This window comes from Eumetopias jubatus, unplaced genomic scaffold (genome assembly GCF_037043125.1).
Source record: "Eumetopias jubatus isolate StellerSeaLion01/CBP00866 unplaced genomic scaffold, mEumJub1_p1.0 scaffold_6, whole genome shotgun sequence".
In the NCBI taxonomy this organism is placed as follows: domain Eukaryota; kingdom Metazoa; phylum Chordata; class Mammalia; order Carnivora; family Otariidae; genus Eumetopias; species Eumetopias jubatus.
Window position 1 is genome coordinate 74,722,583 of NW_028274812.1, and position 17,724 is coordinate 74,740,306.

The 17,724-nt window shown below is 38.8% G+C and overlaps 1 protein-coding gene and 1 pseudogene across 1 annotated transcript in view; both read left to right on the forward strand.

Annotated features, from left to right (window-relative positions):
- Positions 1–618: 618 nt before the first annotated feature.
- LOC148164090 (acyl-protein thioesterase 1 pseudogene) lies at positions 619–1,168 on the forward strand (annotated as a pseudogene).
- Positions 1,169–5,405: 4,237 nt separating this feature from the next.
- The window catches only part of ME1 (malic enzyme 1), a 191,307-nt gene continuing 178,988 nt past the window's right edge, over positions 5,406–17,724 (forward strand). Inside the window, exon 1 of the mRNA XM_028108075.2 lies at positions 5,406–5,713. Within this exon, the coding sequence (XP_027963876.1) occupies positions 5,636–5,713 (78 nt within the window). The 5' untranslated portion in view covers positions 5,406–5,635. The remainder of the gene's footprint in view (positions 5,714–17,724) is intronic.

A 17,724-nucleotide genomic window follows, 5' to 3' on the forward strand; every position in this document is an offset into this window, starting at 1 on the left:
AGTCAGGCGCTTAACTGACTGCACCACCCAGGTGCCTCTGTTTTTTTTTTTACCTTAAAAAAAATATGGCTCCCTGCAAAATTTTAAATTATATCTGTGGTTCACATTATGTTTCTGTTAGATAGCATTGCTCTATACTAGTGGTCCTCAAATGTGGTAACTTGACCATCAGCATCAGCATCACCTGGGAACTTGTTAGAAAAGCAAATTATAGACCTCACCTCAGACTTACTGAATCAAAGATTCTGGGGGTGGGGCCCCGTTTTAACAAACCCTCCAACTGATTTTGATCTATGCAAAAGTTTGAGAACCATTATTTTAGGCCAGTTTTTCTCAACTTTGGCTACAAACTAGAATCATCTGGGGAGCTTGGGGCAAAAAGTCCTGGTGCTAAAGCTACAACCCAGACCAATTAAACCAACAACTCTTTGGCCCAGTCCCAAGTGTTCTGTGAAGCTCTCCAGGTGATTCTAAAATGGGATAAAGATTGAAAACCACTGGTCTGGATCCATGATATTTGAATTGTGCTTTCTAGAGGAGATGCGGCTCATAGGCACCACTTCCTGCTTCTCACAAGACAGTACCATCGATGTCTGTATGTATTCCTGCCACGGAGATATTGGGCAGGGATGGGCAGGAGACTTTGTAGGTATCAGAAGTTCACGTATCAAATCTATTTACCCACATGTGTCCATCATGCCTGTTACATTAACTGTGAACCTGGCTATGCTTTCTTGGTTTAACATTATTGGGCCTTCACCAGATTCAACCTGGAATTAGCGGAAAATGTAAAAGCTTTGACAGAGCAGGAGTGAAGAATGGTATTCCTTTTAACATTATTATTTGGGGAGGATTTTCTCCAGGACAGAGCTTTATCTTTACATACTGCTCTTCCACACAGCAGAAGCTAGCAGGTATCACCGCACTCACTGACTTCCCCTGTGGGATTTCATTCCATACAGTCCTAGCAAAGGCTAACAGAGATTTCTATTCTTAGTGCCATGGAAAGTACCACACTTTAGTTTCCATAATGGTTGGTTCTCTCACTGCTGGAAGCTAAAAAATTCGGTAAATCTAACCAATGTAACCTTAAAAACCTATGCACGGTTCATGTCACCAGGAAATGATGCATATGAAGCAGTTCACTGATAAACTTTGTCAACCTTAAAAACAAAACAGCCAGTTATTTAACCAGCAAAAGAAGAAAAATGAATTTATTTAGGAATCGCAGAGGAATTGCAATTTGGGACTGTAAATTATGGCAAACCATAGGCAAGTCCCAAAATGGAAGGAAAAAGAGTATCCTTGTATAGAGGAAAGAAGGAAGTTGGGAGCGATTACTTTGAACAAAAGTTCACCGGAGAAGAGGGAGAGTTTGAGGTTGTAGGGCTTCTCATTGGCTAAGTTCATGTGGTTTCTCACTGGCTGGGTTGTTTCTGGGCAAGAAGAATTTTCCATCTTCCTGCCGAGGTAGGCTAAGTAAGCTGCCAGGAGCACTACTGAGTGAAGTGAGAACTCTCCCTTCGTTGTCTCCAGACTCCATTTTCAACTTAGTTTCTTCATTGGTTTTCACAGCTCTAACTTTCAGTTGATCGACCTCACTAACAGGTCTTGTGTAAAAGGTACACCTGCATCACTTTAGCAGAGTATAAACCTTTTCAGGTGCCCCACCTTGAAACTGCTAATGTTTGTAGTGTTAAAATGTTTTATAAATACACACCAATAACATAGACTAAGTGTCTCCTCATGGAAAATTATCTTTTTGAGTTTCTATACAAGTACTGTATAACATGATCCAGAATATACTCGTATTAAAATAAGTGAGACAGCTAGTTTCTTTTTCAAATAGACTTCAGCAAAATATTGCAACCAAATTATGTCATTGGAAAATTAATAACATAATGAAAATTTGTTCAGGTATAAGTGAGCAGTTAAGATATAAATGATACATACATGCTGTGACTTAGTCTGTGGATTTATTCCAGAATTAGCCACCATGCAGTGTCTGTATATGCATACAAATATGTGATGATTGTAATACATAGTAAGAATGAGGTGGGGTTACATTATCCCTAATGGGAATAATGCTTTTACTTAAAGAGTAATATTGCTTTCCTCAGGAAAAAAGAAAACCAAACAGCTTTATAGAGCTCCAGACATTCTAGGGCTTTTGCACAAACTTTTGCTTGAAGAATAAAATAAGGGTACATCTTTTTAAAACATTCTAATGAAATGATTCATACACCCATTTCACCCATAATACTCAAAATACCAATAACTCAGAGCTTGGTTCATCAGGGAATCCTTCAAGCCAGGTATAAAGCCTAGTGAAGGAAACCAGCATAGGTCACCCCAAAATAAATATTTTTGGGAAGAGGAATCAAGAAACAAATTTTACTGTTAGTTTCTTCCCATATATTTACCTTTCCAGTTTGCCAGCCTGGAAAGCCTAAAACTGCTTTCCTTTGTGCTGTCATTTCTCTACAAATGTATTGTTCTTTGCTGAAGATGCCACATAGACCACAGTTTTAAGCTGCTGCTTTGAGTTACTTTGTTTTCTGTTTCTTGGGTGTGATGTGCACTGCAAGCATTAACAAACTTCTTGTTAATGTCCTCTTGTTAAAGAGTGCCACCCGAAAACCTAAGATGGGTAGAGATGGAGTTTAGCACACACCCCCACCCCCAGCACTCATTCTAGTCATATCCGCACTGCAGAATGCAGGCAAAAAGTCAACTCTTTCCTTGGTTGGCAGTTACCCTGGGGCTGGCCATCCCAAGGATGCAGCTGCCTACACTAAATTCTCCACTTTTTGGGTCAGCTCCCCTGGTGAACTTTCTCCTCTCTAATACACTGAACACTGGAATTCTCAAATGAAAACCCCAAAAGGTCAAAGGTTCTCCCTTCATGTAGAAACACATCAAGAACCAGGCATCTTGAGGTTTTCAACTTAAAAACCACTTATTTTACATAGCAGTAACATGCTTTCTGTATGAAGAAATAAGGATCATTTACCTAATATCATATAGCTACATCTTTCTATCAGATTATCTTTTTTTCTCATGAAAGTAAAACATTTCCAATGCTCCATCTTGAAACTTAGTGTTTGTAGTGTTGAAATGCTTTGCAAATATACACCAATGATGTAGACTAATCCTTCCTTGTGGGAACTTTATGCTCTTTTAAGTTTACCATGAAAGTAAAACACTTGAAATGCTGTATGTGCTATATTCCCTGAATTTTTTGTACTTAGTCTCAAAGACATTAGATCAGAATACTACAACCCTATTTTAATGACTAGAGTTCATTGTGCATCAAATTGGGCAAGAAAAATTTATTTTGACTGATAGTATTCTCACCTAACAGAAATTTACAGGTTCTAATCCTTTAGTTTGTGAATCCTACCCATTCTTAACATTACCAATTATGAGCAGAGTGACTGCACAACTGTAGGTTCGTAAAAGGAAAATTAAAACAAGTTTTTTTCTCTTTTCCGAAAATTTTTGGGTTTGTTTGTACATTAAAACCTAACCTTACAAACAAGTAAAAAGGACTGAAATTTGATGTTCTGGCTAGCATTTGCATGGAAAAAGAGCTTCTTCCCAATTCTCTTAGAACTGCACATGAATATAAAAAGTGGCTCCCCCAGTTAGGCCTCATACTGTTAGCATTCAAGATGACTGGACTTCCTTTCATAAATTCACATCTCCCCTATGTTTACTTCTCTTTACCTGCACTGCCAGGATCTTGTAATTCCTTTGCAGTTATGGTGTGGGGGAAGAGCCCACATACTTTTTGGGCTTCTCTCTATATTTGTCAGTTTTCCTATCTGTACATCATACATCACAGAAACAGGAATAGACAGGTAACATAGCTAAACTTCTATACGAGGGGCATTATAATAAGGTTCTGGTGTACTGACATTTTTGTTTCTTCAGCATCTTATGTTTGCTTCCTAGGCCTGTAATTAAACTGTTTCTGTTTCTGATAAAGGACTCTAATTGTAACATGCCTCAGTTAACTCCCCAGAGTGAGTTTTGTAAAGCATACCTTCTTCTCAGGTATCCCAGGTAGGTTTAACTATTTATGGATTGTAGCATTCATGGTGAAAAGTGTTAAACACAAGGAATGTTTTAAGTTAAACACTTAAACACAAGGAATGTTTTTAAAGAACTCTGATACCAATAAAGTGTTCACCGTTAATAAAATGTTCTCCCTTGAAACAAATGAGTCTAGGGAATTCAAAGAATAGGTCCAAGAAGCTTCTGGATATAAGTGTGGCCCAAAAATACAGTAGTAGCAATCTTCCTGATAAAGTTTCATAAAACATTAGATGTGTGTCTAGTTTATGGATATATAAAATGAACCCCTAATCAATCCCTAATACTATCTCTTGTACCACCATGAGGTAGAAATGAGTCGGGCAGAAACTAGTGATCCTACTTACCTGGAAAAGAAACTAGGGCACAGAAAGCTTTAGAGGTTTTTGTGTGTCACACACTCCTTTTGGCTTTGTTCTGACTCCTCCCCCATTCCTTGAAACTTCAAGTATAAATATCAATAATAACAGAATTCCAGTGCTGGAAGATCATTTATTTTGACTCTCTCCTTTGACCAAAGAAGAAACTGAAGCCCTTTAGGTTTGAATTACCCATTAATATTCAAAGAGGTTCATCAACATCCTGGTTTCTGAACTCTCACAAAATTATACGCAAGATAAATGTGACTGTTCAGTGGGCCCTAACATATCTGCAGCGTAACACACCCTGGCTTTTACTTTAATCAAATTAAAATAAAATTCCCACTGATTTCTAGACTCCCTCAGTGTTCTGGCCCCACTCTCTCCTTTCTCCCAGTTCTATGCTGGCCTCTGCTTTCTGGGTCAAGGTTGATTCTGTTTGGCCCCTGGGCGTGGCCGGCCCCCGGATGGTGGAAAGAGAGCTTCGAAGGCCCTAGTAGGAAGGGACAGAGAGATCTGAGTCTCAGGGGCTGTTTGCAGAAGACCCCGACTGACTGAGTCCACTTCGTGAGTGCTCCCATCCCTCGGTCCCGCAGCCGCTGTGTCCGCCTGCACCTCTTCATTTCGCACCTTCCCAGCTTACCAGGGGCTCCCGCTAAGGGCCCACCTCGGTCAGGGGCGACGGTACCCTTAAGGCCACCGGGGCGGGCGGGGGAACCTGGCCTTGCTGGCCGCGTGGGTCTCGGGGGTAAGAGCATTCCCTGAACAACGGAGGCACGCCCCACGCAGGGACGGGCGAGGACAGTTGTGATCAGAAGCACTGTGCATGGAAGGGAGCGACTCCCGCGGCGGCCTCCCCCCACCCCGCCATCTCCGGGCTCCCGCGGCGCCGCCGGAGCCTCGCTCTTCCTCCTCCTCCTCACTCGCCGGCTCGGCTGATCTCCTGCCATGACTCAGCGATTCTCGCAGGCTGCCCGGCTGGGGACACCGGCTTCTCGCGGGCTCCTCCCGCCGCGTCCACCCCCTCTCGCCACCCACGCCCGCCCCCGACCGCCAGCTCTTTCCCAGCGCGGCCGCCGCCGCCGCCGCAGTCAGCGCGCGCGCCGCCACAGCATCCGCCGCCTGCCCTGCTCGGCGCACGCTCCGGCCCGACCCCGCAGCCCACCCGCGCACCGGCCATGGAGCCCGCAGCCCCCCGCCGCCGCCACACTCACCAGCGCGGCTACGCCGTGACGCGAAACCCCCACCTCAACAAGGTGAGTCCGCCGGCCCACCTGGCGGCCCAGGGGCCGCTTTCGGTCCGACGCAGGCCCTCCGGAGGGTCCCGGACTCGGCCTCGCCCCTCTGCCGGCTCTCCCGGGTCGCGCGGCCCTCGGTGAGAGCAGAATGGAGGGGCCGCCCAGAGGGCTCTGTGCCCCGGCAGTGTGATGGCGCTCGGTGCTGGTCCACCCCGGCATCCCGTTTTGGGAAAGAAGGTGTGACTTGTTTACAGTACTTTTTGGCTTCTCAAGAGCCAAGCCAAAGAAAGTAGCATCAGGCTAAGTGCGTGAGTTGACTGTTTCTGTGAAGAGAGAGCAGGTAGGCTGCCAGCTCAGCTTTGTATGTGCCACCCACTTACTGGTTACACTCAGTGGGGCAGTTATTGGAGGCTGCTCCGGATTGAAGTGGCCCTACTGGTCTATCCTGAGCAGAAATGAGTTCTGAAAGCCTCAGGTCACATTAACAAGCTCGAAGTCAAGGCCTCTTGGTTTCTGGAGCGACACGATTAAGAGGCTGGGAATGCCTGGTGGGTGGCTTCTGCCTTGGACACTTTGCATGGCCTGGTACAAAATCCTTGTCCTAGACATGGGACTGTGGGTAAAGCCATGCCTATTTTTTGAATCTGGACTTCGGGAAATGAAAACATTTTTTTTTTAAGACCTCTTATTAAAACAAGAAATCAGTGTAGTTAGACAACCTTTTTCAGATCCTGGTAACGTTTCATTTTTCTTCACGGTAAACACCTAATATTTCTCTCAAATGAAATATACCTAATTTATAATTTTGCTTATGTAGATACTAAGCAGTCACAGTCTATAACCAGGTTTGTTTCTAGATAGTTCTTTTTGTGTAACTGTGCTTTTGACCTCTCCTTCTTATTTAGGATATGGGAAATGCCATCAGTAAGGACAGAGATCTGTTTAGTCATTTTGGTCGTCTCTTTAGTAGATACTCTTCATTAGGAACTGCACCTCAGCTCTTACCTTCTGGTCATGTTGCTGGTGATTTGTTGATCATTATTAATGGCTTGAAGACTGATTTTTTTTTTTTTTTAAGATTTTATTTATTTATTCTTGAGAGAGAGAGAGGCAGAGGGAGAAGCAGGCTTCCAAGGAGCAGGGAGCCTGACGTGGGACTCCATCCCAGGACTCTGGGATCATGACCTGAGCCGAAGGCAGACGCTTAACCATCTGAGCCACCCAGGCCCCCGAAGACTTGTGATTTCTTTAATAAATTGTAGCTAGTGTGAGTTCTTTCTGATTTTGTGGTGACAGGTAACTTTTACAAATACATGGTTATGTAGTATTTGTGGTCATAAGACATGAAATTTTAAATAGTTCCTACTTATTTTTTTTTTCAAAATAAATTTAATTGCTAGTTTGATTTTTTTCTTTTTATTATTCTGCAGGTTGGGGGCTATTTTCAGTAGAACAAAGGTAAAATCTGATGTGACAGAACAATTTGTGACTTTCATGTGTATCTGCTTCCTGTAATTTATGACCAAATAATGGGTTGTCACTTAAGAAGGACTGCATTAGTGGTATAACCTGTTTGGATTTCCCAAAGTCATGGTCAAGTATGAGTGTTTCGAGTGGATATTTGGAATAGGTAGTCACTGAGCAAGAGTCATTATGCCTTTTCTGTATGCATCAAGAATACATGTTCTTAAAATCTTTTTTGGCTCCTGTGCACCTGTAAGGATTAACTCCTACTTAACAATAATATCACGGAGATCTTCCACCAAGTTGAAAGGTGCAGCATAATATGTTAAGAGCACATTTTTGAGTTTATAATTGAACTTTATTGTCTGCATAGAGTCAAATTGGATTTAAAATCTAGTTCACCAGCTCTGGGGTGATTAATGGAATAAGCTTTACTCTTCTTACTCAGTTCTAAGATAGCTGTGTGGTGCTTATAGAAGTCACAGAATTGCTTTACATGTACCTTTGAAACTATGGCTGTGGGACATTCTTGATCTGCCCTGCACTGAAGATCTCTTGGCTTTAAAGTTTTCTGATAACCCAGGAATTTTTATTGATTTTTATGAGAGCTTTGGCTAGTGGATAATGCCCTCTAAAACCCCAGCCTGTCATCTGGCTACGTGAAGCCTTCTTCAGCCAAAGTAACACAGACCTTCATCACCTTACCTTTTTGGTAACTGCAACAATTTTGCTGGTTTTATTTTCAGTATTACAGTCTGTCCTACATGTAGATAGGAGAAACATTCCTTCATCAATTAGTGTTTTCTTCATGTTACTCTTCTGTCATCCAAGAATTTATAATAGTTTTTATTATGCTGAATGTAAAATCAGTCTTGTCAGGTTTACTGTCTTATCCAAATTGATCTCATTAGTCCCTCAATTTAGTCTTCCACTTGAAATATATTTGCAGAATCTCTTACTTAATGCTTTCCTTTTTGTCTGTGTAATTTCCTACAGTTAAAATGGCATTAGTTGATTTAATAATGATCTCTCTAGGGAAGACTTTCCTAATTATTTCAGTCCTAATATTATTACTTGACACCTCTGTTTGTATGTATTCAGTAGTATCATGTCATTTTATATTTACTGCATTTTATTTTTTTCTTATTTTGATTGTCATAGGTCAGGAGTCATACTTAGTACAGAATTTTGCTCATTGGGCTTTAAATAAATGTTTATTTAATGAATGAATGAACCATGTTTTTATTTCTTTTGTCTTTTAAACAGTACTCAGCTTTTAAAGCAAGAAGCTTTTAGAGTGGTAGATTGAACATTATTTTAAGACATCCTGTTTAATGCAATTTCGTGGAAGTAAATCGCTTTGAAATCTAAAACTCAGTTGACTCTCTATACGTTTATACAATGTATAATGGATACAGGAGAATAGTTGGAATTCGGTTTAAACCTGACCATCCGTGAAATTTTAATTACTTGCTAGGTAACGTTAAGGAGGTGATTAGTCTTGGTAAAATCAAGGTTGACAGTAGATGTGATCCAAATTTAAAAAAATAAAAAATTGTAAAAACCGAAGGGAAATAAGGCCTTTCTTCATTGATAATATGATTCTTGCTATTTGCTTATACTCAAATTACATAATTACAGGTAGGATTTCCTTGTAGTATTTGGGAAAGTACCTCACACTTCTGAGATTCAGTATCTTTCTGTACATAGCCCACACTATCTTTGAGGTGCTTTTCTTTGTGTTATATGTGCTTATCTAATGTTTATGATTTTCAAGGATACCTTCTGATTTAGATTAGTTGTATTTCAATTTTTTTCTCAGGAATTTTCATGTGACTAATAATGTTTCATAAATCAATCTTCAGAATTAAAATTCTACACACAATAAAAATCTCTTATTTGTTATTTCTAAATGTATTAGTTTGTTTCTCTAACAGTGGTAGAAAATACTAATTGATAGCTCTATCATAATTGTGATTACATTGTTTCCATGTCTTTAAGATTAAATAATAACATGACCTACAAGTAAGTCTCCAAAATATACCACTCTTTAATATTTTAAGCATTTTAATCCATTTTAAGTTAGTGACTTACTAAAGTCCATTTTGGCCAACATTATTAGCTTTTAAATCTAAAAAAATGAGCTTCCAGTCAAGTGCATTTGTAGATGATTGTGTCTTGGTATGTCAAGACCTAGTTGGAGGTGTTGTAGGGAAGGGAGAGTCAGGACTATGAAGGAAAGATACGTTAAACCTACTCTTTTTCTTCAGTGTAATCTATACCAGAGTTAATCATCCAGGAATTTTTACCTACCACAGTTCTCTGGAGTTGCCTCAGCAATATGAGAAACTGATGTATTATTTAATGGAATCCCACTGATAGGAATGCCATTGTGATGTGGGTGTACATATACACCTCCATACCTGTTACCTTACAGTGCTTCAAACAACAGCGGTAGCATAGGGTAACACAAAATCAAAATAATGTGCTTGAATGAGTAGAAGGATGAGTTTGATTTGAGAACTTTTTTTTTTTTTAAAGATTTTATTTATTTGACAGAGAGAGACACAGCGAGAGAGGGGACACAAGCAGGGGGAGTGGGAGAGGGAGAAGCAGGCTTCCCACGGAGCGGGGAGCCCGATGCGGGGCTCGATCCCAGGACCCTGGGATCATGACCTGAGCCGAAGGCAGACGCTTAACGACTGAGCCACCCAGGCGCCCCTGATTTGAGAATTTTTGAAACTGGTGATATGGAGTATAGGAAATACTGAAGAAAGTCTGAGATTTTTCATTTTTGTGTTCTAATTTCCTTCTAACTTTTGGGCAAGTACGAAAAATGCAATGTAATGGAATGAACATTCTAAGACATTTTATCTAGAGGAAAGCCTGAGTCCCAAGTTGTGAGATTTTGAGTTGTGAGATTTTGAGTGAACTTCTCTTAACTAGCTTCAGTTACTGTCCTTACAAAGTAAAGTGATAATTTCATTCATTTATTATTTTATTATTTAGAAAATATTTGTTTGTTCAGAACCCACTATATGCTAGGTAATATTCTGGTTCAAAGAATATAGCAATGAAGAAGATTCTTGTTGTGAGTGCACTTACACTTCTGTTGTAATGTGATTTCTACCTCCTTCACTCAGATATTGAAAAAATTATTTGAGACAGTGAATATTAATTGTTGCTAAATTATATATTCTAAAAACAGGAGGTCTTTTAGTACTATCGTTATTAATATAGCACTTTTGTATAGAAAATCTGAGCTCATAGCTGGAGGATTATAAAGTACATTTTTTTTAGTGTACTAACCCCCTTCTCTTGAATTTTTGATGACATGATTGTGTTCCCTCTTTATTTTATAGTAAAAAACAAAAATATATCTTCTCTCTGGGAAAGATTTATATTTTACCCTCAGATTCATATAATTGAGCTTGACTGATGTCACATGACCTTTGCAATCTTTCATACACTTTCACAGAATGCCAGGTATAAAGAATGTATTTGTGAAGAAATAGAAAAAGGAAAGCTTTCTGCTTCTCAGTACTCTGTTCAAAGTATGTAAAGGCTTGGAAGTATGAAAGAACTTGGCTTGTTAGAGAAAGGTAGAGGTATGCTTTGATAGTTAAAATTATTGGGAAAAGAGGGAGTGAATTGCAGAGACAGGAAATTTAAAAGTTCCAGTGGTGTGAAACCAGCGTTTACTTGATTCTGTTTGACTTTGGAAAAAATCAGTTACTCTGACAAAACAAATATTTGGACTGTTTTCCAATGGTTCTCAAAATTGACATGACCAAATATTGTGAGAGGCTCAAGATTGCCCTGATTTGGCCTATTTGTTACTTCATTATTTTATGTTGTTGAACCAACTCAACCAACTTTGATAGTATATAGATCCAGAATAAATCGTAAGATATGTTACAATTAAGTAGGACAGATTTGGAAATGTTTCCAACCTAAATGATTAGGTTTTCTTGGACATGGACATGGGGCCTAAATGTAAAATGTGGATGTTTGTATTCTTAAAATGATATTTAAAATATTTTATGGCTTATATGTCAATTTTTACCTGTTTTTAGCTTACTGTATATAAAGTAGTACATTTTATTTTATTTTATTTATTTTTTTAAAGATTTTATTTCCTTATTTGTCAGACAGAGCGAGCACAAGTAGGGGGAGCGGCAGGTAGAGGGAGAAGCAGGCTGTCCGCTGAGCAAGGAGCTCGTTGAGGGACTCGATCCCAGGACCTTGGGATCATGACCTGAGCTGAAGGCAGATGCTTAACTGACTGAGCCACCTAGGCGTCCCTTTTTTTTTTTAAAGATTTAAAGTAGTACATTTTAAACAAAGGATTATTGTTGCCTTAAGTGAATTTAGAGAATTTAAAATATCAACATTTTCCCTCAGGCCTTAAAAATATATCTAGGTTAGCCATTGATTAAACTGTTAGATATTTGAGGCTTTTGAGGTTTAAGAGAGGGGAAAGACAATATGGCTTTAAGTTTCTATAGTTTAATCTGGTAGCTTGGAAAATCAATATAATAATGAATAATAGTCTCTAAAAACATGGAAATATAACTATTAGAGCTTTATACTAATAAACCCTACACCTAAAACACTAGGATTATTTTTTTAAATCAGGTAATGTTGAGTAAGAATATCAGCAAAAGTACTTATATGTTCGTACGAATTTTCATAATTGCATTGTGAGTATCCCTGGGGTAGTTAAATTCTAAACTGCCTCACGAAGACTTGGAAATCTGGAGACTGAAGTTCTAAGACTCCATTGTAAAATTACAGCTAGGCCCTTTAAGCTTAGAATATATTTAATACATTTGAATTGTCTATTCACAGTCCTCTAGAAAGGTATTTTAAAACTTTTGTGATTGCACACATACATAATGCATGTATAAATGTAATGTTATGGGCTGAATTGTGCCCTCCCAAGAGTCATGTATTAAAGTACTTATCCCTCGTATCTCACAATGTAACCATATTTGGAGCTAAGATCTTTAAAGAGGTAATAAGTTAAAACCAGGTCTTTAGGGTGGACCTTAATTCAATGTGGCTGATGGCCTTGCAAGAAAAGGAAAGACGGTGTGAACACAAAGAGAAAAGTCAATGAGAAAAGCCTCAGAATGTAAGCATCCCGACTGACATCTTGATCCTGGAGTTCCAGCGTCCAGAACTATGAGAAAATAAATTTCTGTTGTTTTAGTCACTTAGGTACTTTGTTATGGCAGCCTTAGCAAACTAATACCCATATAATTGAAACAGAATATCATAATACAATACTTTGCTGCTTTTAGTGCACCCTAGTAGTACCTACTCTATTTCAATTTTTTAAAAAATGTGAGGGGTGTCTGGGTGGCTCAGTTGGTTGAGTGTCTAGCTCTTGGTTTCCACTCAGGTCATGATCTTATGGGTCGTGAGATTGAGCCCCATATCTGGCTCCGTGCTCAGCAGAGAGTCTGCTTGAGATTCTCTCCTTCTGCCCCTTACTCCACTTATGCACTCTCCCTCTCAAATAAATAAATAAAACAAAATATTTTTAAAAAATGTGAATCACAACCCATAGTTAAAAAAAATTACGCTCTATAACTTCTTTAAGTTGTGCCTTCACATACCTAGGGAGTGATTAGAGAGTAACTTTCTTTTCTGTGTCTTAGTGTTGCACATATGAGCCTCTAGTTTGCCTTGGCAGCACTGGCCCAGCCTCCTGCTGTTTTTCTACATGTCCAAATTGAGGTAATCTTTTAAACCAATAATCTTGCAATTATGAGAACATTATTGTTACTAATAGTGGCAGATCTTGGTTAGTTAGCAAAAGTCCTTACTTGGTTGCTCAGACCCAGGAAAAACTAAAACTTGGTTAATTAGCATTTTTGTAAGCTTTTAAAATTTTACTTATTCAAAATCTTATACTTCATTTTTACATACGGTAACTATAACATAATGGTGACAGAATTGAGAGCAAATATATTGATCATATTGTTGTGGGGTTGTCAAACCCAACAGTCAAGAAAGAATTCTTGAGACGTTTTGTGGTGCTGTTTGGTAAATTTATTTGAGTAGCATGGCAATAGGACCCATGAGCAAAAGAGCTGCACTTTTGCTCTATCAAGCTGGTGGTTCTACGCTTGGTACTTGAGGGATAGGAGATGTGCAAGAAGTATTAAATCACAAATGTCTTCTTTGAATTTCTGCTCATAAAACTACTTTCACAAGATTTCTCTGGTGTTTATCATTCAGTTCGATATTAACTATTGGTGAGATATGCAGGCAGTCGTGAGACTCTTTTAAGAATGTAGCAACCAGGGGTGCCTGGGTGGCTCAGTCTGTTAAGCATCTGACTCCTGACTGAATCAGTGGCTCAGTCAGTTAAGTATCTGACTCCTGATTTCGGCTCAGGTCATGATCTTGGGATTGTGGAATTGAAGCCTGCATCAGGCTCCGCACTGCAGGGAGTCTGCTTGAGATTCTCCCTCTCCATCTCCCCCCCCCGCCCCCGTGCCCTGTGCATGCATGCGCGCGTGCGTGCTCTCTCTCTCAAATAAATAAGTAAATCTTAAAAAAAAAAAAAAAAGCTTAGCCACCAGCATGTATTTGATCCTTATTGGAGCTATGGATGTTATAGATCAGTCTTCTGGGCTTAAAGTGAACATTTTCTGCTTCTATCCCTCATCAGTATCAGTAAATATAAATGAGAATAACTCACCTGTTAATAAAATTATTTTCAGATCGTTCCACAAAGCATAAGCAAATGATGCTATAGGTAAGAGATGTATTGAAAACAAAATGCTGTAAAAAGACTAAAAATAAAGACATGGGAAATGCAAACAGGGTTACACCTGACATCAGACAATGTAGAATCCATATCAAAAAGCATTAAGTGAGACAGAATACTCTATAATGCTGAAAAGTACAATTTTGAATGAAATTAAAAAGTAACGAATATCTGTGCACCAAATAACACAGCACCTACCGTCACAAAAAAAGACCCTGCTACAGAACATGCAAAGAGAAATAAACACTAATACTAGGAGACTTTAACATATTGCTCTCAGTGCAGGACATATAATATCAAAGGGACAAAAACTGTTTCCATATAGGAATTCCTTCCTCAAATTTCTCAGGAAATTTGTTTTACCAAATAATGAGAAAATTCACTTAAGCAAGTGGGAAAATGGAAAACAGTATTATAACTAACCTTTGAGAATCAAAGCTTAATAAATAACATAGAGATATTACTGGTTTGAAAGATCCAATGATATAAGTCAAAAGGAAGAGCTGAAAATAGTGACATACAGAGTCAGAGGTTAAGGTTGATATTTTCTAATCTTTATAAGAACATGTAGGTGAGAGATTGTAATGATCTAATCAATTTGGCTTGTAGCTGTTGCCAATATCTGATAATATCTCTTTTAACTCCTGTCTTTAGACCATTTACATTTAATGTGATTATTGGTATGTCTGGATTTCTGTTCACTATTTTATTATTAGGTATCTGTTTCCTCTGTGTTTCATTTCTTTATTTCTCCTTTCCTGTCGTCGTCTTTTATATTGTTTGAATATTTAGTCCATTTTAATTTATCTCTTTTTATGGTCCTTTTTTGGGACTTGCTCTAAGAATTATGCTACACATAAGTTTTTGGTCTACTTAAAATGACCATTTTACCAGTTCAGTCGGAATGTGGAAACTTTATTATCATGTCTCACTACTTTCCTCTGATTATGTTATAGTTGGTATATTACATCTGCTTATATCTCCATACATTACGTAGAATTCTTTAAATTGATATATAATTGACATACAACATTAAATTAGCTTCAGGTATACAACATAATGAGTTGATATTTGTATATATTGGCAAATGATCACAATAAGTCTAGCTAGCATCTGTCACTGTATGTAGTTATGAAAAATGTTTTTCTTGTGATAAGAACTTTTAAGACTTTACTCCTTTATAACTTTGAAATATGCAATACAGTATTATTAACTGTAGTCACCATGCTGTATGTTCATCCCCATGGCTTATTTATTTTATAACTGGAAGTTTGTACTTTTTGAATACATTTACCCATTTCCTCCACCCACCTACTTCCTACCTCTGCCAGCCAGCAGTCTTTTCTCTGTATCCATGAGCTTGTTTTTTTTTCCTGAGTACTTTTATTATTATTATTATTAACATATAATGTATTATTTGTTTCAAGGGTACAGGTCTGTGGTTTGTCAGTCTTAGACAATACACAGCACTCACCACAACACTTTTGCTGTATGAAGCTGGTGGTTCTACTTCCCAATGTCCTCCCCATCTCTCCAATGTCCATCACCCAGCCACCCCATCTCTCCCACCCGCCTCCACTCCAGCAACCCTCAGTTTGTTTCCTGAGATTAAGAGTGTCTTACAGTTTGTCTCCCTCTCTGGTTTCTTCTTGTTTCCTTTTTCCCTCTCTTCCCCTATGATCCTCTGCCTTGTTTCTCAAATTCCACATATCAATGAGATCATATGATAATTGTCTTTCTTTGATTGACTTATTTCGCTAAGCATAATACCCTCCAGTTCCATCCATGTCATTGCAAATGGCAAGATTTTCTCTTTAGATTCCACATATAAGTGAGATTATATATAGTATTTGTTTTTCTCTGACTTTAGTTCACTTAGCGTAATGATTTCAGGATCCATCCATGTTGTTGCAAATGGTGAGATTTCCTTCTTTTTTATTATGGCTGAATTAGATTACATTACATATATATGTGCCACATTTTCTTTATTCATTCATCCATTCATGGACATTTAGGTTGTTTCCATATCTTGGCAGTTGCAAATAATGCTTCAATGAACATGTGGGTGCATATATCCTTTCCATGTAGTGTTTTTGTTTTCTTTAGATAAAAACTCAGGTAGAATTGCTAGATCCTATGGTAGTTTTATTTTTAATTTTTTGTGGAAACTCCATACTGTTTTCCATAGTGGATATACCTATTTCCATTCCCACCAACAGTGCGGAAAAGTGTTCCCTTTTTTCACATCCTCACCAATACTTATTATTTCTTGTCTTTTTGATAATAGCCATTCTAACAGGTATGAAGTGATTTATTGTGCTTTTGATTTGCATTTTCCTGTTGATTACTGATAGTGAGCTTCTTTTCATGTATCTGTTGTCCATCTTTTATCTTCTTTGGAAAAATGTCTATTCAGATCCTCCGCTTGATTGATTGTTTTGCTATTGAGTTATGAAAACAATTTTTGATGTAATAATTTAATGTAATGTTTATTATTTTTTATTTTATTTCATTTTATTATTATAATTTTAAAGATTTTATTTATTTGACAGAGAGAGACACAGCGAGAGAGGGAACACAAGCAGGGGGAGTGGGAGAGGGGGAAGCAGGCTCTCCGTGGAGCAGTGAGCCCAATGCAGGGCTCGATCCCAGTACCCTGGGATCATGACCTGAGCTGAAGGCAGACGCTTAACGACTGAGCCACCCAGGCGCCCTATTATTTTTTATTTTAACTGTCATACATATTTTATTTTAATTTTTTTAAAGTTTTTATTTATTTGAGAGAGAGAGAATGAGAGATAGAGAGCACGAGAGGGAAGAGGGTCAGAGGGAGAAGCAGACTCCCTGCCGAGCAGGGAGCCCGATGTGGGACTTGATCCTGGGACTCCAGGATCATGACCTGAGCCGCAGGCAGTCGCTTAACCGACTGAGCCACCCAACCGACTGAGCCACCCAGGCGCCCCTGTCATACATATTTTAAAGAATTTAAGAGGGAAAGGATAACCTGTTACAGTTACCCAGATATTTGCCATTTCAGGTTTTCCTCAGATATCATTTCCTTTCCATCTAAAGAATTGCCTTTAGTGGGACACCTGGGTGGCTCAGTCTGTTAAGTGCCTGACTCTGTTCAGCACAGAGTCTACTTCTTCCTCCCCTTCTGCTTCTCCCGCTGTTCACACATATGCTGTCTCTCTCTAAAATAAATAAATTTTAAAATTCTTTAAAAAAAATTGCCTTTAGCATTTCTTTTAGAGCAGGTTTGCTGAAGACCAGTTGTCTTAGTTTTCCTTCATCTGAGAATGTCTTTATTTCACTTTCATTTCCAAAGGGTATTTTCACCAGTTGTAGAATTTTGGGTTGACAGTTGTTTACCTTCAACACTTTAAAAATGCCATTTCTCAGGCCACCTGGTGGCTTAGTTGGTTAAACATCTGCCTTTAGCTCAGGTCATGGTCCTAGGGTCCTGGGATCATATCCTGCATCGGACTCCCTGCTCACTGGGGAGTCTGCTTCTCTCTCTCTCTCTGACCCTACCCCCTGCTCCTGCTCTCACTCATTCTCTCTCTCTCTCAAACGAATAAATAAAACATCTTTTTAAAAAATACCATTCCTCTTTCTTCCGGCCTCCCTTGTTTCTGATGAGAAATCTGCAGTCATTCGAATTGTATGCATGCAGTGGGTCATTTTTTTCTGGCTCCTTTAAAGATGTTTTCTTTGTTTCTAGTCATTTTGAAATCATTTTTCTGGATTTAGATGTTTTTTAGATTATCTTCTTGGGGTT